The 26,894-nt window shown below is 42.2% G+C and overlaps 1 protein-coding gene across 2 annotated transcripts in view; it reads left to right on the forward strand.

The window, feature by feature from the left end:
* Tecpr2 (tectonin beta-propeller repeat containing 2) overlaps window positions 1-26,894 on the forward strand; it is a 79,456-nt gene that overhangs the window by 2,443 nt on the left and 50,119 nt on the right. For both annotated transcript variants that reach the window (XM_046453057.2, XM_046453058.2), the window contains exons 2-6: window positions 2,302-2,592; window positions 15,532-15,660; window positions 16,031-16,162; window positions 20,118-20,275; window positions 23,706-24,018. In XM_046453057.2, the coding sequence (XP_046309013.1) occupies window positions 2,374-2,592; window positions 15,532-15,660; window positions 16,031-16,162; window positions 20,118-20,275; window positions 23,706-24,018 (951 nt within the window). In that variant the 5' untranslated portion in view covers window positions 2,302-2,373. The remainder of the gene's footprint in view (window positions 1-2,301; window positions 2,593-15,531; window positions 15,661-16,030; window positions 16,163-20,117; window positions 20,276-23,705; window positions 24,019-26,894) is intronic.

Raw genomic sequence — 26,894 nt, forward strand, 5'->3', positions numbered from 1 at the left:
GATTGTTGTGTGTTCGAGGTCTGTGGTGGATAGTTCATTGCAGCTGGGACCAAGAATGGGGATGGAAGAGTGGTCTGGGAGGAGTTAGAGACATCTTTTTGTCAAAATGTCCATATTTGGGTTAGGCTTTAGCCTGTGAGCACTGGTTATCTAGCAGGAATGGGAGCAGGGAAGTGACAGAATTTCATCTTGAAGATGAAATTACTCTCTCAATCCCATTCTGTTCTGCCATAGAATTTATTTACTTGTTAATTTTCCTTTTTAGTACTAAGGATTGAACCCAGGGGTACTTAACCACTGAGCCATATTTTCAGCCCCATTTCTTTTTTATAATTATTAGATTTTGATGGACCTTTGTTTTATTTACTTATTTATATGTGGTGCTGAGAATTGAACCCAGTGCCTCATGCATGCTAGGCAAGTGCTCTACCATTGAACCACAACCCCAGTCCCTATTTATTTTTTATTTTAAAAATTTTGGGGAGTTACTGGTGATTGAACCCAGAGGCACTTAAACACTGAGCCACATCCCCAGCCCTTTTTTCACTAAGGTTTTTAGGGCCTCACTACGTTGCTGAGACTGATCTTAAAGTCTTCTTGCCTCAGCCTCCTGAGTCTCTGGGATTACAGGCATGCACCACCACACCAAGTTTTATTATTTATTTTTTGGGGGGTGGGTACCAGGGATTGAACTCAGGGGCACTCAACCACTGAGCCACATTCCCAGCCCTTTTGTATTTTATTTAGAGACAGGGTCTCACTGAGTTGCTTAGTGCCTTACCATTGCTGAGGCTGGCTTTGAACTGGTGATCCTCCTGTTTCAGCCTCCTGAGCTACTGGGATTACAGGTGTGCACCACCGTGCCCAGCTTTATTATTAGTTTTTTTTTAGTTGTAGATGGACACAATACCTTTCTTTCTTTCTTTCTTTCTTTCTTTCTTTCTTTCTTTCTTTCTTTCTTTCTTTCTTTATGTGGTGCCGAGGATCAAACCCAGTGCCTCATATGTGCTAGACAATCACTCTACCACTGGGCTACAACTTCAGTCTCTCAGTTTTTATTTGAAATAGCATCTCACTAAATTGCGTAGGGCCTTGCTAAGTTGCTGAGGCTGGGCTGGAACTTGTGATCCTCCTGCCTCAGCCTTTTGAGTCATGGGTTTACATGCATACGCCATCAAAAGCAGCCTGCCATAGAATTTAACACTTAAAATAATTATTGGTGTTGTAGCCAGACTTTCAAAATAAATTGTATAGCCAGATGGGGTGTTGTATGCCTATAATCCCTGCTACTTGGGAGGTTGAGGCAGGAAGATCACAAGATGGAGGTTAGTCTCAGCAAGTTAATGAGACCATATCTGAAAATAAAAATAAAAGGATTGGGGTAAAACACTCCTGCATTCAATCCCAGGACAAAACAAAACAAACAACAACAACAACAACAAAAACCCTGTAAAATTTGAAGAGCTAAAAATACTGAAATATGCCTGCAGGTCTAATCAGACACAGGGCATCTCTCTCTACTTGCTGATTGTCCATCAGAGCACTGAGTTGGCAAGGACCCAGGACTTGGAAAAGACCTAGATTCAAGTCTCAGCTGAGTCTCGTGATCCTCCATCCCCCAGCACCTTTTTCTACAAGTTCTGGATGATGCCACCCGCTTTCTAAGGCAGGGCAAAGATTTAAGGAGTGACCTTGTTAAGCATGTTGTGCTGGATAAAGATGAAGTATCTTGATTCAGGGAAGGTTGGAATCCAGAATGCAAAGAGGCCTGGGGCTCCTTGTGGCCCAGGTGTGAGGTGCTAAGCTTCTGGCACTAAGGTGGCTGTAGGCACTGTAGGACCTGTTCTTCCCAGCTCATTAACACAGGGAGTGCAATTCTGCATCTGGATGGGTTCACTGTTCTAGTACAAAGCAACTGTCTAACCTGTTGTGCTTCAAAGTTCTGGATGTTTTCCATGAAATGTTCTCTATATTCGCTTTAATCCACACTGATCTCTCCTTCATCTCATCGAGACCCGTGGATTAGCACCTAATTACTTACGGTTCTGTGTCTCACTCTTTCATCGCCTTCCTGTCTGAATCTTAAGCTACTTGAGAACAACATAAAAACAGAGGCAAGTACATATTGAATTACATTTTGAACTAAAATGCTCAAATATAATCTCAGTAACATCTCCTTTACTTTCTCCATTTAAGCTCCAGCTATAATTTTTACCTGCCTGAAAGTTTCATGTTCCTACTGTTTAGAAATTACCTCTTTTCAGTATGGATGGGTATTAAAGACCTGTAAACCTTCTGTAGCCCCTAGGTTTCCCTAGATGATAAATCATCATTCCTCTTCCTGCCTGAAGAGTGTCTCTGGAAACCTGGGCCATGGCATCGATATCGGAGCCTGTTACATTCAGAGAGTTCTGCCCTTTGTACTATCTTCTCAATGCCATCCCCACAAAGATCCAGAAGGGTTTCCGCTCTATCATGGTCTACCTCACAGCGCTCGATACCAACCAGGACTACATCGCAGTGGGCAGCAGCATTGGCATGCTCTATCTGTACTGCAGGCACCTCAGCCAGATGAAGAAGTACAACTTTGAGGTGAGAATTGCTTTTCTTGCATCTTAGTGTGCCTGCGCTGTGTCTGGTGTTTAACACACTGATGTTCTGGGAGGGGTAATTCTATTTGCTAGAATAAGGCTCCATACTTTGCCCAAACAATACTTTAGGACTATCTTTGAGTTTTTTGGGTTATTTTTAGTTATAGGTGAACACAATACCTTTATTTTATTATTTTTATGTAGTGCTGAGTATTGAACCCAGTGCCTCACACATGCTAGGCGAGCACTCTATCACTGAGCTACAATCCCAGCCCTAATTGAGTTGTTTTTAACTTTTAACATTGTTTTTAACTTTTTTCCTGTCTCCAAAATAATCTTGCATCTTTTTTGTTTTTTTGTGATACAAGGGGTTGAACTCAGGGGCACTCGACCACGGAGCCACATCCCCAGCCCTATTTTTTATTTTATTTAGAGACAGGGTCTCATTGAGTTACTTACTGCCTCACTGTTGCTGAGGCTGGCTTTGAACTGGTGATCCTCCCGCCTCAGCCTCCCGAACCCCTGGGATTACAGGTGTACGCCAACACGCCCCCCTCTTGTATCATTTTAAAAGAGCATTTTAGTGTTTAATACTTTTAGTGTCGAAAATAGGTATTTGTTTCCTAAATGTTTTATTTTCAAAGTGCCCTCACTAATTAACTTGAATGATCTCTAGTTATTCTATGATATTATCATGAAAAAGGATTTATGTCAATATTAATGAATTGCCAGATTATGTACATCTTAAACCAATCTGTGGTCTGTATTCTTTTTTTTTTTTGGCAGTACTGGGGATTGGACCCAGGGTGCTCTACTACTGAGCTGCATCTCCAGCCCTTTTATTTTTTATTTTGATATAGAGTCTTGCCAAGTTGCAGAGGCTGGTAGCGAACATTGGATCCTCCTGCCTCAGCCTCCTGAGTAGCTGTGATGACAATTGTGCATGCCTTGTGCCTATCCTGAGAATCTATGTTCTACACTGTTGTTGACTCAGGCATCTCTGTGTTATCGATGTTGGTGGGGACATTGTTTGACCGTGGTACAGTTGGCACCACGTATTGATGGACTGTAGTCTGATTCATCCATTTAGTCAGTATCTGTATTGAGTACATAGCTTTTCTGAGGCTCAAAGATGATCAGGTTTGATATTTACCACAAGAACTTGTGGGACTCTGTTCTGCCTGTGGTTAGAGGCTTTTATGGTCTAAGAAAGGGTTTTTGTATTTAGGAGAATACAGACACTTCAGTTTTAATCAGCATTCAATGTATTAAATTTTAGATTGCAAAAGTTTTTTTTTTAAACTCTGTGCTTGTTTTAAAATAACGGAAATGGTTAGCACACATGTAGCCCTAACTGTATGCCAGGGATTATTTTAAACCTTTATATATATTATCTCATATTATCTGTACAAACATTACACGAAGTCACTGTTATTATTATTTGCATTTACTAGGAAGACAGCCGAGGCAGAGTATAGCCAAGCTTCACGAGACTGGGAAGTTACTGACTGGCAGCACCTTGTTCAAATTTGGGCATACTGGAATTTGCATTAATGTGTTTGCGTCAAAATTAGAACTCCTAATGCTCCTTTTCTTTGCATAAATCTCATGGATTTGACTGATCACATTCCCTCGAACACAGGGACCATACACAACTAATCTTTGTAGCTATGAATTTAGTGTATCTGAAATCTCTCAAATACTTTAAACACTTAACAAAGAAGATTTATGAAACTGACAATGACAGGATGAATCAAAGAAATCTATACTTAGAGACACTGTGATCAAACTGTTAAAGACTGTTAAGGGAAAATGTTAAAAAGGTCTGGAGAAGAGCAACGTGCTATATGTACCTGCCGGGAAGCAGGGATGTGAATGATGCAGGTTTCCCGTCGGAAGCCGGCTAGAAGACAGAAGCGTGGCCTTCTGGTGTGCTGAGAGAATTGCCAGGCCAGCATTCTGTACTCAGTGAAAATATGTGTCAAAAAAGAAGGTGAAACAAAAGTACTGTCAGAGGAGGGAAAAGTCATGTAGACTTTACTGGTTGAACATCCCTAATCTGAAAATCCAAAAATCGAGATACTCCAAAACCCAAAATTTGTTGAGCATTGCATTGGCTTTTGTATATGGGTTTTGGGTTTTTGGATTAGGGCTGTTCAATCTGTATTATAAAGTCTTTCCTAATAAATTATAAAGTCTTTCCTAATAAATTCTGTGGACAGCTGGACATGAATATAGAAGAAAATGAAGCTAAGTGCCAGCCTTACTTGATGTGGTAATTTTGTCAGCACTTCAAAAGCACTTAGGGCTGGAGAAGTAGCTCAGTGGTAGAGCTTGCCCAGTGTGTGCCAGCCCAGGTTCAACCTCCAGCACCTGGAAAGAAAGTTCATCTCACAAGTGCTGAGGCTTCAGCTGGCAGTCTGCATGTTTCCTCTTCACATGTCTCTCATCCTCCTTGAAATTCTCTGGTGACAGCCCAGCCAGGCTCCTTCCTTCAGCTCCGGCAACATCCTCTCTGCTGGTTTACTGTAGAGTCAAGAAAGGCATTCCAGAAAAGCAAATACTGTATGTAACTTTCAGGTCATTAAAGGTTGTGTTATTACTCAAACTTGAAGCAGTTGTTCTTTGTTAGTAAAGAAGGAAAATACTGATACAATCTTGTGAATTTTTATCTTATTTGGTTTTCTTAAATATTTAAAAACACTCCAGATCTACTAGTTATTTACTATGGTGGCAATTTCTGCTCAAGGTTGACTTTGATCCAGCAGAAGCAGCTCAAAAAGAAAGCTTTGTTGGGCTTTACAGTTCCCACAAGTCTGCTCATCAAGAGCGCTTTGTCCTGACATGGTTTTTCTGGGGGTAGAGGAGATGCTGCCTGCCAAGGAGCCTGAGAGGTTAGCCGATGCCAGCCTACTGGTGAGGGTTGTCCAGAACATCAATCCTGGTGCTTTTCAAATCAAGATTCTTTTCCTTAAATTTTCTGTTTACGGGGTTTCTGTGTGAGATAGTATGTTGCCACTAGGAAGGCAATAATATGTGTCCCCTAGGAAACTGGACATGAGGGAGGCAGAAGCATGAACATACTCTTGGTGAGGTCTGAGATAGGCAAGATCATCTGAAGAGACAGAAGAACATCATGTAGGCCAGAAGACAGAAGAGAAGAGAATGTGATGGAAGGAATGAGTGGATAGACTGTTGTGTCTCTTGGGAAACTCAGGCCCAGCCACCCGTTTAGTGGGGATGCAGGGAACAGTGACCCCTGGAGTGGCTGGCTCTGGGCAGAGGCCTAGGCTGCCTTGACTTTTGCAGTGGGACCCTTCCCAAGGTCTGCTGACAGGACACTTGTTTGGCCAGAAATGGCTTCCTGCTTGCCGAGTGGCTTTTGGCCTGAAACTTGCTGCCTCTGCTGACTGACCAGTGCGGGGAGCAGGTAGGAGTCATATCTGTGAGTGTTCCGGTTTGTGTGGCTGTTGACATTTTGGCTTAGACTGGAGTCTCTGGTGCATCATTATAAGATTAGCTCCCTGGGCTGATAAAGTGCAGGACCCAGAAACGATAGAGTGTCTGGGTAAGGTCAGTGGAGACCAGACCCTTTGTGTGCTGTCACAAGTGTGAACAGTGTCAGGCAGGACCACTCACTTCCGTGTTAAAGGGCGCACATGTGTTGGGTGAAGCTGTGGATAAAAGCTTATGAACAATCAATCCTTCGGGAGCAGGGCTTTGGGGAGGCTGCCATTAGGGAGAGGCACATGGGAGCTTCCAGGTGTTGTGAATGGTTCCTTTCCCAAGCCAGGGGCAAACTCCGCGAGTACTCATAGCTGTTCAGACTGTACATATTATGCTATTTGTAGTCATGTATTTATGATCTATTTCTTTTTTAAAAATGAAAACAAACCATCAGTGAGGCACTTTGTATTTGGCCAATTGGCATTGTATAGGCAGCAAGCTCACCTGCCTGTCTCTTCTCTGTACCTGTCAGAGCTGACTGCATCTGCCTGACTTGGATTGGTATTTTAATGACACTGGCTCAGTTTTAAAAAAATCATTGTTAAATAGTGTTTTAAATGATGGACTGGGTTGGGTGTGGTGGCTCACACCTATAATCCCAGGAACTTGAAAGGCTGAGGTGGGAGGATCCCACCAATGCCAATCTCAGCAATTTAGTGAGGCCCTAAGCAACTTAACAAGATTCTGTCAAAAAACAAAAAGGCCTTGGGCTGTAGCTTGATGGTAGAGCACACTTGGATTCAATCCCCAGTACCAAAATAAATAAATAAATAAATGATGGTCTGATTTTATGAAATAAAGTGTTAAAAAGATATTAATGGTAGATTAATAATTATTAATGGTGGAGCCTTGAGGGTTTGAGTATGCTAAAAGTGGTATTATGAATCCTGATTCACTCATTTAAAAAAAATGAATATTTTATCTTTTTCTTTTATTTTAACCAGGGTTTGAACCCAGGGGCATTTAACCACTGAGCCACACGCCCAGTCCTTTTTATTTTTTTATTTTGAGACAGGATCTCACTGAGTTGCTTAGGGTATTGCTAAGTTGCTGAAGCTAGCTAGCCTCCAACTTGCAATCCTTCTGCCTCAGCCTCCTGAGTCACTGGGATAACAGACATGTGCTACCATACCTGGCTATGTTATCTCTTTAAAAGATTTTTTGTCAATGTCTAATTTTTATTATTACCTCCTACTATGGGAGCATAATTGATGGTACCCTAACTGCCATGGCCAAAGCCCAGCACTTACTGGTTGCTGCCTGCCACTGACTGCGTACAGCAGGGACACTATGGCAGGAACATTCCTGTGGCTCCAGGCAACCCCACTGACTCGACCAAAAGTCCGTTGAATTGTACTGGAACCCGAGATTCACCTACTCAGCCTTTTCTTTCCTTCTCCTTAGGTCATGGACCTGCATCTTGAGCTGGCAGTCTCCTTTCCTCTTCTGAGTGCTTCTCCTTCTTCCCCTCATCAATGTTTCCCTAATGGATGTGTTGCCTGTCTAATTCCACCTTGGGTCTTGTTTTTTGGTACACAAACCAATATACCGTAGTCCTCCTTGATCCATAGGAGATACATTTAAAACCCTCAGTGGATGCATGGAATTGCAGAGAGGACCAAGCCCTAGTTGGACTGTATTTTTTCCTACACATATGTACACAGATTTAATGTCTTTTCCATCTTAACTAAGCTTTAAGCACGTTAGTTTATTAGAAAGCACATATTCAAGCACTACACTTGAATACGTGCTTTCTAATAAGATACTGAGGCTCCTTGCCTACCTAAATGATAATTTTGATTTTGAAACCATTTGTTTAGAAAAATTATGCAGCCATTTTGAATTTGTGTTTTGATATGGCAAGAGTGCTAATAGATCATTTTGATTCCTTATGTGGTGATTTTTACAGTGACAAATTCCCAGGGAAAGTGTTCTCTTGTCAACCTCTTGCTACCGTGTTAAGACTATGTATCTAGGGGCTGGGGTTGTGGTTCAGTAGTAGAGCGCTTGCCTAGCACGTGCAAAGCCGTGGGTTCGATCCTCAGCACCACATAAAAATAATAAATAAATAAAGTTATTGTGTTCTACTACAACTAAAAAATAAATTTTAAAAAAAGACTATGTATCTAAAACATATTATTTGTCCTTCCTGCTTCAAAGCAGTGTCAATGAATCCTGCTAAGAGTACCTTTGGTGTCCTGTTATCCATCTCTAGACTGCAGAAGTGCTATCAGTCTCCGTACTCTCCGTAAGCCTCACAAACTGTCCATCGGCAAGCCCTTTGGACTCTCTCACAGAAGCAGAGAACACAGAGCCATAGTGGGTCCCCTGGAAAGAGTCGTGCTTATGTGTGAATCCTGACTTTGGATTCTCACTAGCAGTGTTACCTTAGACAAATCTTGGAGCTCAGCTCCTAGTTTGTGATGAGGATAGCTGCAGCACCTGTCCTCCTATCTCTGGATTCAGTAAAGCACATGAAGTGTGCTCAACAAGTTGCCCGGTGCAGGAGAACACACAGGAGAGGTCATCGTGCTGTTTTTGTTATTGCCATCACCAGGGTTGACAGGGTTGGGGTGGGGGTCTTTGTCACATTTTCACTGCCTTGGTGGCACATTCTGTTTACCACTTTGCTCTTCTAAGGCCCTTGTTAACTCCAGCCCGACTCCTTGCCATGGGCTGCTGGCTGGTTGTCCTGCCTGGTCTCCCTCCCTCCCTCCTCCACTCTACTCCTAGGCAGTGTCATCAGTAACACCTGACTGAGAACACTGGCAGAACCCGGAATCTTCAGGGATCCCTCTGTTCCTTCCCATAGCTTAGGACTCAAGTCTCTTGACCTGTGTCTCAATCTGGCAATAGATGTATTTATAGCCCGTGGAAACATTCTGGAAGCTCTGGAGCACTAGATGAAAGGGAGCTCGGCATCACCACCCCACGCACTGGAGGCAGCTCTTCATGTGCATGTCTGCAGAGGCAGATCTATGAGAGGCTGGGACTGTGACCTACTTTAGTTTATGTAACTGTAGAGCACACTTGATACCCAGAATGGGGAGGGTATTCTTACCTGTTTGGCAGATTGATAACTGTGATTAAAGTGGTGTGTGGGAGACATTGCTACATACCTTAGCAAGGTCAATTTTTCTGAATGAATGATTTCAAAATACAATATACTCAGATGGGCTGTAAGCCTGAATATCTGTGTGTGCTGCTCATTTATGTTCTTTTAAATAAACTAACCTATGAAGGTCAAGTCAATGTTATTTTATATAATTATTGATCTAAGAACCAAAATGCCAGGAATCAATTTATAAATCGTGTTCAGGTGTCTTATTAGTCCTCTCAGAGAGACTGTGAGACAGGTAGATCACAGGCAGCCATTGCTGCACAGTGATGAAACTGCCCCTGGGGAGGCGCAGAATGCAGTAGACTTGACTCTGCAACAGATCTTCCGACTTCAGACTCTGTATTTGCTTTTGTTGTTCAGGAAGTACACCTCTTTCATTCTCTCTTAATGAGAGCTCATCATATTCATACTGTTAATCAACATTTTCTCCATTAGAAATGAGTTTTAAAATTTTGTTATTTTGTAGATTAAAAATCCTCAAGCAAGAAAAAAGAATTCTGGGAAGATAGTGGGTAGGAAGCAACTAGTAATTTGTCTCCCCTGCTAGTCAGCAGTTGCACCTGCAGAATGTGTCTGATGTAACTCTGGAATCTATTAAGGCTTGTGATTTCCAGGGAAGGCTTGAAGGATAAATTGTGGCTAATTTCCGTCATTTTGAGCTCTTGGCACAGTAGCAGATGCTCTTCCCTTGTTCTTAGCTCTGTGAAACACACTTGTGCACATGTTTCTGGAACATCTTGCACATAATTTGTGCCAGGATCCAGGATGGGCTAATAATACTTTGTCTTCTCCATATTTGGGATCTATGCTCTGAATGCTGATTGCTACTTCTGATCACAGAGGTGTGTCCAAAAGGTGGATAGCTGTTGTTATACTTCACCCTGTTGTCACATGTCCCTGACTCTCCAGCTGAAGTGACGTCTAGAGGATTTAAGAGCTAGTGTGTCCTTCTCCCTTCATATTACTCTTTTTCCCCTTTTGGGGTCTAGACACTGAAAAACAGGTCATCGAAGATGTGAGCGTGATCTGGCTGACAAGGCCCATGTCACCTTCCTCCCTCACAGCTCTACGCGCATCCCTCCCAAAACTGTGTGCTCAGTTGGAGAGGACAGCCTCCTGCACAGAGGAGACGGCTCTTCAGTAGCTGCACTACTCTGCTAGAATCTTCATCTTTTGTGGTTCATTTGGAGTACAACATAGGATAGTCCACTTACCAGTACTCCATACACATCCAAATGAGGTCTTGCCTGTGGAAACATTGCAAAGCACTACATAAAAGAGGAAAATCAGAATATGACTGTGTAGCCAGGCACCATGGTACACACTTATAATCCCAGCTACTCCAGAAGCTGAGGCAGGAGGATTGCAAGTTAGCAATTGCAAAGTTAGCCTCAGCAACTTAATGAGATCCTGTCTCAAAACAAAAAATATAAAGTGTTGGTGATGTGCCTCAGTTTGATCCCCAGTAGCAGAAAAAGATATTAAAAAAAAAAAAAAAGTGTTCCTGTCCTAGAAAAAGTATAGACTCAGAAAAGATGTGAGAAGACCAGGCTGCCCTTTGGCAGAGAGTCTGCTTACGACAGCAGACAATAACAACAATAAAAGAAAAACAACAATTAGGCAACACCAAAAGTAATAACAACACCTGCAGAATTTGGGGAAAGAGTAGAATTTGATTTTTTTCCACATTTTTTATTGGTACATTAAAATTTGTACAAAATGATGGGAATTTGTTGTTACATATTTGTACATGCACACAATATAACAATACAATTTGGCCAGTGTCTCTCCACAGCACCTTCCCCCTCCCACCCTGCTCCTACTCCTTGGTCCCTTTCCTCTACTGATCTCCCTTTGATTTTTCATGAGATCCACCCTCAGCTTTCTTTTTTCCTCTCTAGCTTCCACATATGAGAGAAAACATATGACCCTTGCCCTTCTGAGTTTGACTTAATTTGCTTAACATAATGGTCTCTAGTTCCACCCATTTTCCTGAAAATGCCCTGATTTCTTTCTTTTTTCTTTCTTTTTGGTACCAGGGCTTGAACCCAGGGGCACTTAACCACTGAGCCATATCCCCAGCCCTTTTTTGTATTTTATTTTGAGTCAGTCTTGCTAATTGCTTAGGGCCTCACTGAGTTGCAGAGGCTGGCTTTAGACTCATGATCCTCCTGCTTCAGCCTCCTGGGCCACTGGGATTACAGGCACGTGCCATGATGTCCAGCTGCTTCTTTTTTATTTTTTATTTTTTTTATGGCTGAATAAAACTTTACTGCATATATGTATACACCACATTTTCTTTATCCATCTATCCATTGATGGATACCTAGGCTGCTTCATAGTTTGGCTGTTGTGAATGTGCTGCTCTAAACATAGGTATGCATGTATCACTGTAGTATGCTGACTTTAATTCTTTAGGATACATACCCGTGAGTGGCATAGCTGGGTCATATGGTAGTTCCATGCCTAGTCTTTTGAGGAATCTCCATACTGATTTCCACAGTGGTTGTACTAATTTATACTCCCACCAACAGTGTAAAAATATAGAATCTGATTTTCTGAATGACTATATTATTAGATTCAAATGCTAGTTTTCAAAAACAAATTACCAGATATACAAAGAAACAGGAAAATGTGTCCAAAGGGGAAAAGTAAACCGATAGATACTGTCCCAAGGAAAAAACAGATGATGGACCTAGACAAAGATTTAAAACAGTTATCTTAAAGAAGCTCAAAAAGCCGGGTGTGGTGGCACATGCCTGTAATCCCAGCAGCTCAGGAGGCTGAGGCAGGAGGATTACGTGTTCAAAGCCAGCCTCAGCAATTTAGCCAGGTGCTAAGCAACTCAGTGAGAGTCTATCTCTAATAAAATACAAAATAGGGCTGGGGATGTGGCTCAGTGGTCAAGTGTCCCTGGTACCACCCCCCCACCCCCCCCAAAAAAAAAAAGCTCAAAAAATAGGGCTGAGGATATAGCTCAATTGGTAGAGTGCTTGCCTCACATGCACAAGGCCCTGGGTTCAATCCCCAGCACCACATACACACACACACACACACACACACAAAAAAAAAAAAAAAAAACCTCAAAAAACTAAAGGAAGATATGGAGAAAGATTGGAAAATGATGTATGAATGAAATGATAATATCAAGAAAGAGAAAACCAAAAAAAGTTCTAGAGCTGAAAAGAACAATGACTGAAATTAAAAAGTTGACTTAAGAGGGTTTCAAAGGCAGATTTGAGCAAGCAGAAAAAGGAATTCATGAACTTCAAGCAGAATGATTGAAATGATCAAGTCTAAGGAACAAAAAGAAAAATGTTTAAAGAAAAGTGGACAGAGCTTAGCCAGGCACCATGACGCATGCCTGTGATCCCAGCAGCTCAGGAGGCTGAGGCAGGAAGATCACAGGTCAAAGCCTGTCTTAGCAATTTAGGGAGATACTGTCTCAAAAAACAGGGCTAGGGATGTAGGTGAGAGGTAGAACACCCCTGGGCTCAATCCCCAGTACCACAAGACAAAAGAAAAGAAGAACAGTAATGCAGGAAAGGAGGCAAAAAGTTAGAATGCATTAAACAAAACAAATAACAAAATGACAGAAATAAATCCTTTCTAACCAGTAATTATTTAAATGTAAGTTCAAAAGATATTATCAAATTGATTAAATTCAAAAGACAGATATTGTCAGAATGTATCTTTTTTAATGATCAAATTATTTGCTGTGTACAAAAGACTTGCTTTATATTCAAAGACACAAATAGGTTGCAGATGAAAAAATGGAGAAAGATATCACAGGGTTTGAGAGGTGACTTAGAGGCCCTGAGTTCAACCTCCAGCACCACAAAAAGATTCCCCACAAAAAATAGTTAGAACTAATAATTCAAGATAGAAGTAAGGTCAGCACACAAAATTAAGTCATATTTTTAAACACTCATTCTGAGAAGGAAATTTTTAAAAAGTTTCACTTAAGATAGCATTTTCTTTTTAAGAAAAAGATATCTAGGAATTAAACAATGAGGTGACAGTCTTATACAATTAAAAGTACAAAATATAGCCAAAATGAAGAAGATCTAAGTAAATAGAAACAACCTATGTTCCTGTATTGCAAGACTTGAGGTTTCCATATTTGTCAAAGTGATCTAGAAATACAGTACAGTTGCTATAAAATATCAACATTGTTTGCAGAAATAGAAAAACCTGTTCTCAAATTCACATGAATTCTTAAGGGACCCCTAGTGTCCTAAATAATTGTGAAAAAGAAAAACAAAGCTAGGGCTGGGGTTGTGGTTCAGTGGTAGAGCACTTGCCAAGCATGCGAGAGGCACTGGGTTTGATCCCTGGCACTACATAAAAAAATAAAAAAGGTGTTGTGTACATCTGCAACTAAAAAGAAAGAACAAAGCTAGAGATCTCATACTGAATTAAAGACAGTGTGGTATTGGTATAAAGATAGACATCACTGAGGCAGGAGAATCATAAGTTCGAGGCCAGCCTCAGCAACTTAGCAAAGCCCTAAGCAACTTAGTGAGACCCTGTCTCAAAATGAAAAATGTAAAAAAGGGCTAGGGATGTGGCTCAATGATAGAGCACCCCTGGGTTCAATCCCGTGACCCCCCCCCCCAAATGATAGACATATAGACCAATGAAATGAATAGATGGACCTGAAATAAACTCTCACTTATGGCCAAATAATTTTTGATAAGGCTAGCATATAGCTCGATGGGGAAAGGACAGTCTTTTCCACAAATGGTGCTAGCAACACTCAGTGTCTACATGCAGAAGAATTAAGTGGACCTTCACCTAATACCACATTGAAAAGTGAGCTAAGGACTTCAACATAAAACCTGAAACAAATGGGAAGAAGAAAGCCTAGCATAAAGCTTTATATTATGAATTTGGTGATTATTTCTTGGATATGACGTTAAAGGCAAAAGCAACAAGAAAAATTTTAAAAATTTTATGGAATTCAAATTAAAATCCAAAATTGAAAATTTTCTACTTCAGGAGCCACTATCAACAGAGTTAAAAGGTAATTTACAAATTAGGAGGTAATTTTTGTGAGTCACAATGTGTGGCAAGGGATTATTTATATCCAGAATTCATAGAAAATTCCTCAAACTCAATGAGAAGAAATGACTCAGTTAAAAAATGGGCAGTGGATATGACATTTCTCCAGAAAAGATAAGCACATAGACAATAAGCACATGAAAAGATGTTCAACATCACTAAGCATTAGGGAAATAGTGGGATAGATACCACCTCACCCCCATTAGGGTATCTACTACCAAAAAACCAAAACAGAAAAAAGCCAAGCAGGAAATAACAGGGTTGGCCAGGATGTGAAAAATTGGAACCTTTATGCATTGTTAGTGGGACACAAAATGGTGCAGCTGCTTTAGAAAACACCATGGTGGCTCCTCAAAACATTAGGGGTAAAATTACATATAATTCAGGAATTCCAGGTGGCTATCACCCAGTGGAAAACAGAGCAGGATTTCAAAGAGGTATTTGTACAAACATGTTCACAGCATTATTCACAAGAGCTAAAATGGGTAAGATGAATGGATAAGCCAAGTGTGACTTGTATGACACACAAGGAAATATTATTTGGCCTTAAAAATGATAGAAAATCTGCTGGGTGCAGTGGTGCACACCTGTAATCCCAGCAACTCAGGAGGCTGAAGTAGGAGGATCCCAAGTTTTCAGCAATTTGGGGAACCCTGTTACAAATAAAAATATAAAAAACCTGCTGGGGATGTGACGCAATGGTTAAGTGCTCCTGGGTTTAATCCCCAGTACCCCCCCCCAAAAAAAAGGAATTCTGATGCATGCTATTAGCATGTATAATGAATCTGGAGAATGTTGTGTGATGTGAAATAAGCCCATCAGGAAAAAGGCAAACATTGGGTGATTCCACTTGGTGAGATACTTAGATGATGGCTGTGAGGAGCAGGAGGTAGAGGGAATGGATTCGTGTTGAATGGGCTTCCATTGTACAAAGTGAAAGGAATGTGGGAGCTGGAAGCCGGTGGTAGTTGCACAGCGTCATGGATGTGTTGTACACTGAAACATACACTTACAGACGGTGGTTATGGTGATTTTAGTTTCTGTGTATTTTCACATAATTTTAAAAAACCAGGAATGGGACTTTAGAAAGGAAAAGGTTTTTAACAGATTTAATTGTCTAACTTGCAATCATTTCTAGTCAGGAATCCCTGGAATGAAGGTTTTTGTACCTTTGGTTATAGTCTTCCTCCTTTTGCATCTTAAAGCCTGTCTGCTCATGGATTCTGTTGTGTGTATCTCCTTGTCTAGGGGAAAACAGAATCCATCACTGTCGTGAAGTTGCTGAGCTGCTTTGATGACCTTGTGGCAGCAGGCACAGCCTCTGGGAGAGTTGCGGTTTTTCAACTTGTGTCTTCATTGCCAGGGAGAAATAAACAGGTAGGTGCTCATAATTTTAGCATTTCTTCATTTGGTGGCAAATTCCTCATGGATTAGAAATCTTCATCTACCTAGAAAAATTTATTCTCAGAAAAGCATAACTTTGTGCTGTTTGTAGATAACATTTTTGTTCCTGCTTGGACACTTGGCACAAAGTATGTACGTGTGGGTACTTCCATTTTTGCTTGATTCTCCTGGAGTGTTCTCTGTGGGTTTTGAAGGTGGACAGATGGAACCTTATGCAGGTTATGAGTGGCAAAGCAGGCTGGGAAAACCAGCTCCCACATAAATAGCAGTGCTGTCCGAGTAACCCAGTCACAACATTTATTCTTTTCTTTTCCTGGTGTGTATTTTTATTGTTTATTCATAGCTTCGGAGGTTTGATGTCACTGGTATTCACAAAAATAGCATTACTGCTCTGGCTTGGAGCCCCAATGGAATGAAATTGTTCTCTGGAGATGACAAAGGGAAAATTGTCTATTCTTCTCTGGATCTAGACCAGGTAAATCAATGTTCTTGTCTCATGCCTTCTAATACTTGGAATGATTATAGTTGTATTTTACTGGTCAGCTTATATTCTTGATCATAGTCCCTATATAATCTCAATTGTTATTTGTCACATTTTCTTTCATGGATTTTACCAGTGAGCTCCTACTTCTGTGACTAAAGAGTTGCCTACTGCAGCAGTCACTTTGTTTTATTTTTAAGTGACACATAAATAATATACATACTTGTGGGACACCACGTGTTGTTTGGATACGTTGAAGTGCTCAGATGGGTAAACACGCCTAGTCCTCCAACACTTGTCACTAGTCTGGTGAAACATTTGCTTTTTCATTCTGCTCTTTGTTCTGACCACTTAGAAAAGAAACTGTTGTCATTCCCTGTTCCTTGAAAGCAGAAGTGACAGGAAGCATTGTCCAGTCATAACTGTGAACAAGGTTAGTGTCTCCTTGGATAGAGAGCTTACCTGGAGCAGGACCTGGCCTGTGAGATGACCTCATGTGGGAGGAGATGCTCAGGAAGGGAAAGAGTTGGAACAGCAGGTGCTCTGCCCCACCTCACCTTTGTCACAAGGGTGCTTGGAGTTGTTGTGTTCTCATCCTGTAGAACCAGTAACCAGCCTGGGGGCACAAGCTCAGGCCCAGTGTCTCTTCCAACCCAGGATCATCTCCAAAGGCCAGTGGCCTGTGTTTTATTTGTTTTGTCCTGGGTCTGACAACTAGACTGAACTACTTGGTGTTACTGTCCTTTCTTTTTCTCATTTGTAGCCTTCATTCCCAGTGCTGAATTTCCAAGAAGTTACCAGTTACCAGCTGAGTAGCTTTCAGTCCCTCCGATCCAGGACGGACCTATTATAAATACTCCATAGTGTTCTTAAGCTCTCTGATCTCAGAACCTCTATGCTCTTAGAATGTCTACCCAAAGAGCTTTCATTTATGTCAAGCATACCACATTAGAAATTGAAACTGAGGAATTGGAAAGCATTTATTAACTATATTTTGAAATAATAAACCTTACATTATAATTTAACAAAAACATTTTTGTGAATGTAATTTCAAAACTAATGAGGAAAGTAGCATTGCTCTCTATTTTTGCATTTTCTTTAATGTCTGGCTTTTTAATAATAAGGCAGTTGATTCTTTATTCAATCTGCTGCCATTGAGTCAAGAGTATATAAAGAAAATCCAACCTCAAACAGACATGTAGTTGGAAATGGAAGGAGTATTTTGATAGCCTTCAGATAATTGTGGATATTCTTCTTTAATAATATCCACAAATTGACAAATAGTAGTTCTTTAAAGGTTACAATTACACATGACACATGAGAGTTTCTTTAAAGAGTAGTTACAAAATGGAATCAGAAACCAGAGGGATAAGGGGCTGGGGTTGTGGCTCAGTGGTGGAGCGCTTGCCTGGCATGTGTGAGGAACTGGGTTCAATCCTCGGCACTATATAAAAATGAATAAATAAAATAAAGGTGTTATTTTAAAAAGCTGTATCTGTTAAAAAAGAAAGGAAGAAAGAAACCACAGAGATGATTTTTTCACACTCTATTTCATTAAAATCTAGAAGTCTTATCTTGCACTTCATGGAATCTTTTACCTGTGCATGGTTTTGTAGCATCATGTGTTGGTCACTTCAGAAATAGTGATTCACAGGATAATGTGCATCCTCCAGATGCTGACACATTTTATTATGCAGTATCAAAAAAGCACCTTTGTTAATATTATAATCAATCTGATCGTAAAAGTCTTTAGCCATCAAGACTTGTCTAGTTCACAGACACAGGAGCAGATTTTCAAGATTCTCATCTGCATTTGAAAGAAGTAAATACTATCACTTGTCCTCTTTTGAAGTGATAGGCTTGCTTTTTTTTTTTTTTTTCTTAAGAAAATGTCTTCCTGGTCTGGGGCTGTAGCTCAGTGGTAGAGCACTTGCCTAGCATGTGAGAGGCACTGGGTTCAATCCTTGGCACCACATAAAAATAAATAAATAAACAAAGGTGTTGTGTCCATCTACAACTAAAAATATTTTTTTAAAAAAGGAAAATGTCTTTCAAATACCCAAGTTTGAATAATTATAGTATTTGAAGTAGAAAGGTGTTCTGTGAAAAAGGCATTTGGTTCACCTCCCAACTCCAGCCATGGCATAGGTACTGTCCTTCAAAGGAACTTTGTACTTCCGTATGCACAAGCACTGAACGTGTACACCCCATTCTCACATCCAGTACAAAGGTGCCTGCTCTTAAGGGTCAAGACAGTGAGATGAGCACTTTTCTGCATCAGAGAGGTTGATCTTCAGTGAACTGGGTGTTTTGACGAGAGTGCACAGTGCTGAAGGGTATAGTAACTGCTGATAGTGATTGGTGCCACTGCCTTGGTTTGAGCTGAGGTTCCAGGTGGCTCTCCCCACTGTGGCTCCTGCACCATCAGTGGAAAGGGCAGTAGCATCTTAGTATTGCTATGAAAGTGTGTTTGGCCTGGCGGACCCTTGAGAGGGGTCCCCTTTGAGAACAGTTGCTCTATGGAAATGTGTATTGTTCTGAGTGCTGAGGGTCCTTTCCTGCCACTACCACTATAGAGTCTTCCACTACCTGTACCTGTGGGCAGATTGGTGAGGAGCTGAGAGAAGGCCACCATGCCTCACCACTCAGTAAATGAAAAAATTGACCATAAGCATGCTGAAACATTTTTAAGATACAAGTATTTCATGAGATTTGCCAAAAAAAAAGACATGAGAGGATGTGTGGTTTTATACAATATAGTCTACTCAGTTCCATTACAAGCTAACTTAAAAACTGAAAATAAATCTACATTCTAACTAATTCTTTTATGGAAAAGAATCTGCCTTCAGAGTCCTTAGTGTTTGGGAAGAATTGAAATTTCTCTATCTTGATAGTGGTGGCGGTCAAATTGTCAAACTTGATAGCATTATATACCAAAATGGCAAGTTTTACTATATGCAAATTTTACCCTTAAAACTGACCCCTGCCCCTGCTCACCCCCAAAGAGGTCTGTGATATGCCGCAGTGTTTCTTAGGCAAATTGGAATTGCTCCTAGAGAATCAGATTATTTTTTTAATATTTATTTTTTAGTTACAGGTGGACACAATATCTTTCTTTTCTGTTTAATTTTTTTATGTGGTGCTGAGGATTGAACCCGGTGCCTCACGCATGGTAGGTAGGCTCTCTACCTCTGAGTCACAACCCCAGCTCCTGAGAAGATTTAAAAAAAAAAAAAAAAAAGTCAAGTTTTTGTCTATTTATTTTTATTTTATCTTTATTTTTTGTGGTACTGGGTTTTGAATCCAGGGCCTTGTGCATGTGAGGCAGGTGATCTACCAGTTGAGCTATACCAGCCCCTGGAGAAGCAGATTTTTAACACCACAAAATATAGATTGTATTAGCAATAAAATGCCTACTAGAATTCTTCCCTGTGTGGGTAGAAAGGACCATCTTATTTTAATACCATCTCATGTATTTAATGCTGTTTTAACTTCTTTCTAGCCTCCTGTTTTCCACGAGCTGTTCAGCTGGACTTACTTTACATCGAGCTCTGTGGAGGGAGAGTACCACAGGAGCGCTAATTGTTGTCACAGTAATTTTATAGAAAGTCCCATCCATTGTGCTTGTGATAGGATAAATAATACGCACAGTGTGACATTTTTATGTTAGATCTTCATGGGTTCTTTTTGACTGTTTACAGAGAATATTTTAAGAGAAATTCAACCAATTTTAAGTGTTTCTTGTCCAACGTGTTAGCACTGATTGTTTTCTCATTAGGAAGGACTCTTCCAAATTTCACGGCAGTGGGTTGACACTGACTCTGAAGAGACCCGCTAGGTGTCATTGTGAGGTGTGGGTTGGCCTGAATGCGGCTGGCAGGAAGGGTGTCAGTCTTGGGAGGCCCCTGGCCAGCCTAGCACTGAGCGCAGGTTTGGCTGGACTCCGCAGGGCACCTGCAACTCCCAGCTGGTGCTGGAGGAGCCGTCCTCCATCGTGCAGCTGGACTACAGTCAGAAGGTGCTGCTCATCTCCACCTTGCAGAGAAGCCTGCTCTTCTACACTGAAGAGAAGTCTGTCAGGCAGATTGGAACACAGGCAAGGAAAAGGTGAGTCTCACAGGACACAGCTTGCTGTCAATGTGGAGCCTTGTGACAGAGTGGCTTTAAGGTCTCTTGGATTTCCTATTTGCAGATGTGGGCCAGTGGCACTTGGCTTGGGGTTCCGTGTGGTTCCTGGCAGCCCAAGCCTGCTGAGGACACCCTGTCTGAGTTAGAAGGGAGGAGGGACTGTTTGTGGGGAGCTACAGTGACCTTCAGGCACAGCTGCCCTGCCTCAGGGGCCAGGTCTCAGGGTGACATAGTCTGAATCTGCCCTGGCTCTGGCCCCACACAGCCCCAGGCATTCAGTCTCCTGAGTGCCTCTGTGCTCCTGCTGCTGGAGCACTCTGCAGTGACAGGCTCAGGTTGGCCCAGTAAGCAGGAGGATAGCCATGCTCCTCCGTGAAAACTGGAGCACAGAGAGGGCCTTGCTGTCGGTCCTGCTGACTGCTGTGGGGCAACAGAAGTTTAAACAGGCTTCTCCCAGCCTGGGGCCCGGGAAGACTCCTATAGGCCTGCAGCATTCACAATGAGTGGGATTAGCCGAGTAGGACAGTGACTGGTCTGCTGGAGGGAGGACGGCAAGAGAAGGATGAGGCCCAAGTCTCTCATCACACCAGACAAGTGGGAAAAGATGGACAGACAAGTCTGTGAGCCACAGTTCACCTTCCCACCCAAGCCCAGAAAACAGCTCAGAGCCAGTTTGCTTGGGGGTGAAAGGGGAAAGGGGAGAAAGAACCAAAGAGCTGACCTTTCCTTACCGTGAGGAGGGAACAGGAAGCCATGATGGGGTGGGGAGCAGGGGTATTGGCACAGGCTGGTTGTTGGCTGGCTGGTGGGAGGAGCTCTTATGTCTCCCTTTTCTCTTCCTCAGTAAAGGGGTCTGTCCGGGCAGGGAGGAAGTCGGCCAGTGAACAGGAAGAGGTTTTGAGGCTGGCCCTGTGGAGAGTGGGGAGAATGGCAGGCCTTGTGAGAGCCCCAAGACTGGTGGTGCCGTCGGCGATGTATTATCAGGGGGGCCGGGTGAGGTCAGCCGGGTGCAGCCAGCTCTGTGGTCACATTCACAGCCATGTCCTATGCTTTGCAGCAGAACAGTGAAAGCTGATCCTCTTTTCTACATGGTGGCTCTTCAGCTATTGAGACCCACTCCACCTCCCCTTCAGCTTGTTTTCTAGGCTGAATGCCATCTGAATTCCATCCACTCTGCCTCTTTGTAGCAGTGGTCACCACTGGTCCTGGGTCCCTCAGAAAAGTGTGACTCTGTGGATCTGGGTTCTGCCTCTCCCTCTGCCAGGACCCTTCTTTTCTGCCTGGTGCTTGGTCCTGGCCCACCTGCTAGTGTGTTCCTGCACTGTCTCCTAGAAGGATGGTAGAGTGGAAGGAGATTTAAAAGCAGTTCACTTTCACGTGGGTCACGTGCCCAGCAGACTCTCCTGAGACCTATCCCTCCGACCTGGGTAGTGACCCGGGTGCTTCTATGAACCTCTGCTGGGTGTCGTGTGGTCAGGTTTTTTGGCTGCTTTGACTGAAGGTGTGCTCTGTGCCAGACACTCATCCAGGATAGAGAAATAAGGAATATGTCCCCTTTTCAGAGGGAATGGTATTTTTTATTATTAATTTAGTTCTAAATTATTAATTTAGTTCTTTTTTTTAAAGAGAGAGAATTTTAATATTTATTTTTTAGTTATTGGTGGACACAACATCTTTGTTTGTATGTGGTGCTGAGGATCGAACCCGGGCTGCACGCATGCCAGGCGAGGGCGCTACCACTTGAGCCACATCCCCAGCCCTGGTATTTTTTTTAACCTTAGAAAAGTGGAGACAAGAGGGTAAAAGTGTCTGCCTCTTGGGTCTTTAAGGTTCGTCTTTCTGTCATATGTTGTCTTAGGTGGTAGTTGTGGAGGGCATTGGGCTTGCCCGTCCCTGGAAGCAGTGCTTCATTCAGCAAGTGTGTGGGAGAAATGGGGCTGTGAGTGAAACGTGGGGCCCAGCCTCTGCCCTCGAACGGGCTGGCAGAGGGAGTTGGTCAGTGAGACAAGGATAGGGCCACATAAATGCCATGAGGGATGCAGGCAGGTGGAGACTAAGAGCCTCACCTGGGTGAGAGGATGCTTCTTACGGGGCGGGGGGAAGTATGATGTTATCTATATACTGTTACTACCTGCTTTTTTGTTTTCTCTTAACCTTATGTTTCTAAGGTTTATTCTTGATTGAAACTACAGAGCTTATTTACTTTCACTGATATATAGTACTCCATAACTCATTCACTCTCTTGTTAATGGGTGCTCAAATTTTTACATTCTTTTTTAGTGCCAGGGATTTATACCCTGTTGATGGACCTTTATTTTACTCATTTATTTATATGCGGTGCTGAGAATTGAACCCAGTACCTTACCAATGCTAGGCAAGTGCTCTACTACTGAGCCACAACCCTAGGCCCAATCATATTATTTTTTAATACAGTGAAAGATAATACTATATTATACAGTATGTAGGGATATGTGGATGTGATTAAACAAGGGAACCATACACACAAAATATAGTCCAGTGGTCACAGCTGGGGCAGATGGGCAGGAAATTTTGGGGGCAGAGTACATCCGTGGTGTGGCCAGTGACTAATTTCCTAAGTTGGATTCCTGAGTGAGCATTTCCATTAAGCTTCATAAATTTTATTATATGTATTCTTTTGTGAGTGTCAGATATTTCATAATTTTAAAAATGGGGGGAGCAAAAAAAAAAAAAAAAGCCCAGGGATTCAAAAGGAACTTGTGTCCCTCTGATGGGTTTAGAGAAACTCTGAAAGGGCAACAGCATAGATGGGTTGTTGTACTCCTAGATATAAAATTTGTTCATCTAGGACATTGGCATGAACTCAGACATTGGCCACACCCGTAATCCCAGTGACTCGGGAGGCTAAAGCAGGAGTGTCTCAAGTTTGAGGCCAGCCTCAGCAACTTAGACCTTGTCTCAAAATAAAAATAGTAGGGTCTGAGGATGTTGTTCAGGGTTAAAACAACCTGGTTCAATCCCCAGTAGGCATCCCCCCAAAAAATAAAAGACTTAACAGGACATTGGTGTAATCATAGTAATCATGTTAACAGGAATAGAATTTCAGAACAGGGAGAACAAGGAACAGTCTTGGGTTTGTTGCCTTCTGCCTTGGTTTCCTCTTTTAAGTCAGAAGTTATAATATTTGTCTCATGGAGTTGTTGTGAGGATTAAATGGGAGTTTGGAGATAAAATGCCAGGCACAGGGGCTGGACCATAGTGGATACTCATTGATAGTTCAAAGAAACCAGGCTGTGTGCTCAAGGGAAAGCATCAATTATTTGGGTTTAGCCAATAAATTCTTGTATTTAGTATCAGGGGTTGACATATCTTTATCGCTTTAAATCAGTCCATGCCTGGTCTTTTCTTTCTTTTTTCCTTCTGATTTTAGTACTGGGAAATTTGGTGCTTGTTTTATACCAGGATTGTGTAAGCAGAGTGATCTAACTCTGTATGCCTCTCGGCCTGGTCTCCGGCTATGGAAGGCTGATGTCCATGGGACTGTTCAAGCCACATTCATCTTAAAGGACGTCTTTGCTGGGGGAGTTGCACCTTTCGAGCTATACCCACGCCTGGAATCCTCTGACAGGGGAAGTTACAGCTCCCCTGAGAAACACCTGGGGCTTGTTTCCTGTTTCTTCAGAGAAGGCTGGGTGTTGAGTTGGAATGAGTACAGCATCTACCTTCTGGACACCGTCAACCAGGTATGTGATGGGACCTACGCAAGTTTGGTGTCAAAAGAGCAAAGAGGATGTTTATCCACACAGTGTCCTTCCTCGGGCTCAGAGAGTGACGAAGCAGCACTGTTTTTGTTTTTTTGGCTTTTATATATATAAAATTTTTTTTTTTAAAGAGAGAGAGAATTTTTTAATATTTATTTTTTAGTTTTCGGCGGACACAACATCTTTGTGTGTGGTGCTGAGGATCGAACCCAGGCCGCACGCATGCCAGGCGAGCGTGCTACCACTTGAGCCACATTCCCAGCCCCAAAAGAAGTAGCACTGTTGAGTCTTATGTTTCACTTTTTCTTTTGGGCCAGTCAAGGAGATTAAATTAAGGATTGGTAATTTTCGTAGATCTTAAAAGACAGTTTGCTTTGATGTTCATAGTCCTATGCCCTGCCAAGAAATTGTGGTTTTTATTTTTATTTAAAAACAAAATTGCCAGGCGCGGTGGCGCATGCCTGTAATCCCGGCTGCTTGGGAGGCTGACATAGGAGAATCGCAAGTTCAAAGCCAACCTCAGCAACTTCAAGGTGCTAAGCAACTCGGTGAGACCCTGCTCTAAATAAAATACAAAATAGGACTAGGGATGTGGCTCTCGAGTACTCCTGAGTTCAATCCCCAGTACCAAAAAAAAAAAAAAAAAAAAAAAATTAGCAAGGCGCAGTGGCACACACCTGTAATCCCAGCAGTTTGGGAGGCTGAGGCAGGATCACAAGTTCAAAGCCAGCCTCAGCAATTTAGTGAGGCCTAAGCAACTCAGTGAGACCCTGTCTCTAAATAAAATGTAAAAAAGGGCTGGGGATATGGCTCAGTGATTAAGCAGCCCTGAGTTCAATCCCCAGTAAAAAAAAAAAAAAAAGAAAAGAAAACTTTTTCTTTGTAATCTATTTGGGTCATGTATCTTCTTCTTCTCCTCCTCTGCTGCAACTAAACCCAAGGCACCTTGCACATGCTTCACCACAGGTCATGCTTTCCTCCTGGGTCATAGTGAGCACACTCAGAATAACCATCCCCAGGGCTCTCCAGTGTTACTCAGCTCCAGGTTGCTCTCCACCCTGTTCTTCTACACAGAGTGAGCTAAATCATTTTGCCAGTTTTTCCACTTTTTTTTTTTAACTTAATGACATATCTTGGGCAATTTTCTAGTATCATTATTAAATCATAGCAGGAACAATTTCTGTTTAAATCAGAATGATAAAAGGTCACTATTAGAGAAAGATTTAAACAAAGCTGTTTAGTTTCCGTTTCTTCTTGTCCTAAACACAGACCTTTTGCCTGGCCTTACTCCCCAGTGAAGGGTGTTCTTATTTGGTGTACATCAGCCAAATTATATTCATCTGCTCCCCATTGAAGTCTCCTTAATTACTATTACCACCCATGCCTGGAAATAGTGGTTTGGTAGAAAGAAAAGGGACCCAAGAGAAGATTCTGGCCTGTTTCTCCCTATAACCTAGAGTCTCCCATCTGTCTAACCATGACTTCCTTATTTGTAAATGGGGCATACAGGGTATTGGATTGAGGGGTCACCTTCCAGCCTTGAATTTCTTTCTTTCTTTTATGAGAGATATTTCAAGACTTCTTTTTTATTCTTTCCCTAGTTTTAGAGAACTTAACTTTTCTTCTTCCCATTCCTTTTGAACCGATAATTAGTGGCATTAAGATACTTTGTAATTGTCCATCTGTCCTTTTCATTTCAGCTCTTACCCATTGCTTTACTCAACACTCATAATTAACTTCATTTCATAGGCAAGGACATGTTGATGGATGCCAGTGAATAGATGTGCCGGCTGTCACCTGAATCTGCACCTCCCCAGAGCAACTTAATTGACAGCTTTCAGAAACTAATGTCCTGTTTCTAGCTGTTTGTTAGGACTGCCTGAAAATTAGCAAGCAGAGAATTGAGACTTTCTTCATCTTCTGCTGTGAACTGGCCTCTTGTTTACACTATTTGCTGAAAAGCACAAACTGTCTCTAAAGCAGTGTGGAATTGGGATGTCCTGTGTGTCTGTTTTTAGCTGGGGACACCCTTCCTCCCCTCTTATATTCATTTAGAAGTCATGAATTGCAGGCACACTGGTCTTTCCCGCAGCAGGGGGAGCTAGATGTGCTAACACTTACTTCAGCCCAGGAGAGATGTACCACATGGAGGTTTATAGGAAACAAGCCTCCAGGGAGTCCTGAGCATTGCCCAAGAATGTGAGCTGGTCAGGGAACAGTTCATGAGGAGATGGCATCTGGATAAAATTGGAACTTCCCCAGCAGGACAGGAAAGAAAGCGTGCGTGGGCTGTGGAAGAATGGGACTAGAATTTGCATACATGCTCCCTGCTTGTGAAGCTCAGCTGAGGCAGGATGACCAGGCCATGGATGGCAGAGGCCCCTGCATTTGTCAAGGAGGATGAGCTTCACATTGTAAGGATCAGGAAGCCAAGCAGGCCTGAGGAGGGAGCCTGAGGGATGGGGAGAGGCTCTACTGGCTTGGTCACGTCACCCTACTGCTAAATTGAACAACTCCAGGTCACATCTGTCAGATACTACCTGACTGGATTGACTTACTCATAAATATTTCAGCCAGAGACAGGGTGCTGCCTACTAACTTTGGAAGCTGAGGCAGGAGGATCACAAGTTCAGCCTCAGTAATTTAATGAGGCCCTAAGTAACTTAGCAAGACGCTGTCTTCAACCCAATAAAAATTTTAAAAAGGTCCGGAGATGTGGCTCAGTAGTTAAGCATCCCCATGTTTAATCCACAGTACCCGCCCCCCCCCCAAAAAAAAAGGAATTTTCAGGAAGTGATAACAAAGTGCATCCATATTTAAATTCTTACACATGCTTTTTTATCCTTTGAACCATTACT

Source organism: Marmota monax, unplaced genomic scaffold (assembly GCF_021218885.2).
Source record: "Marmota monax isolate L192 unplaced genomic scaffold, Marmota_monax_Labrador192_F-V1.1 WCK01_AAM20220418_F8-fsc00190, whole genome shotgun sequence".
Lineage (NCBI taxonomy): Eukaryota > Metazoa > Chordata > Mammalia > Rodentia > Sciuridae > Marmota > Marmota monax.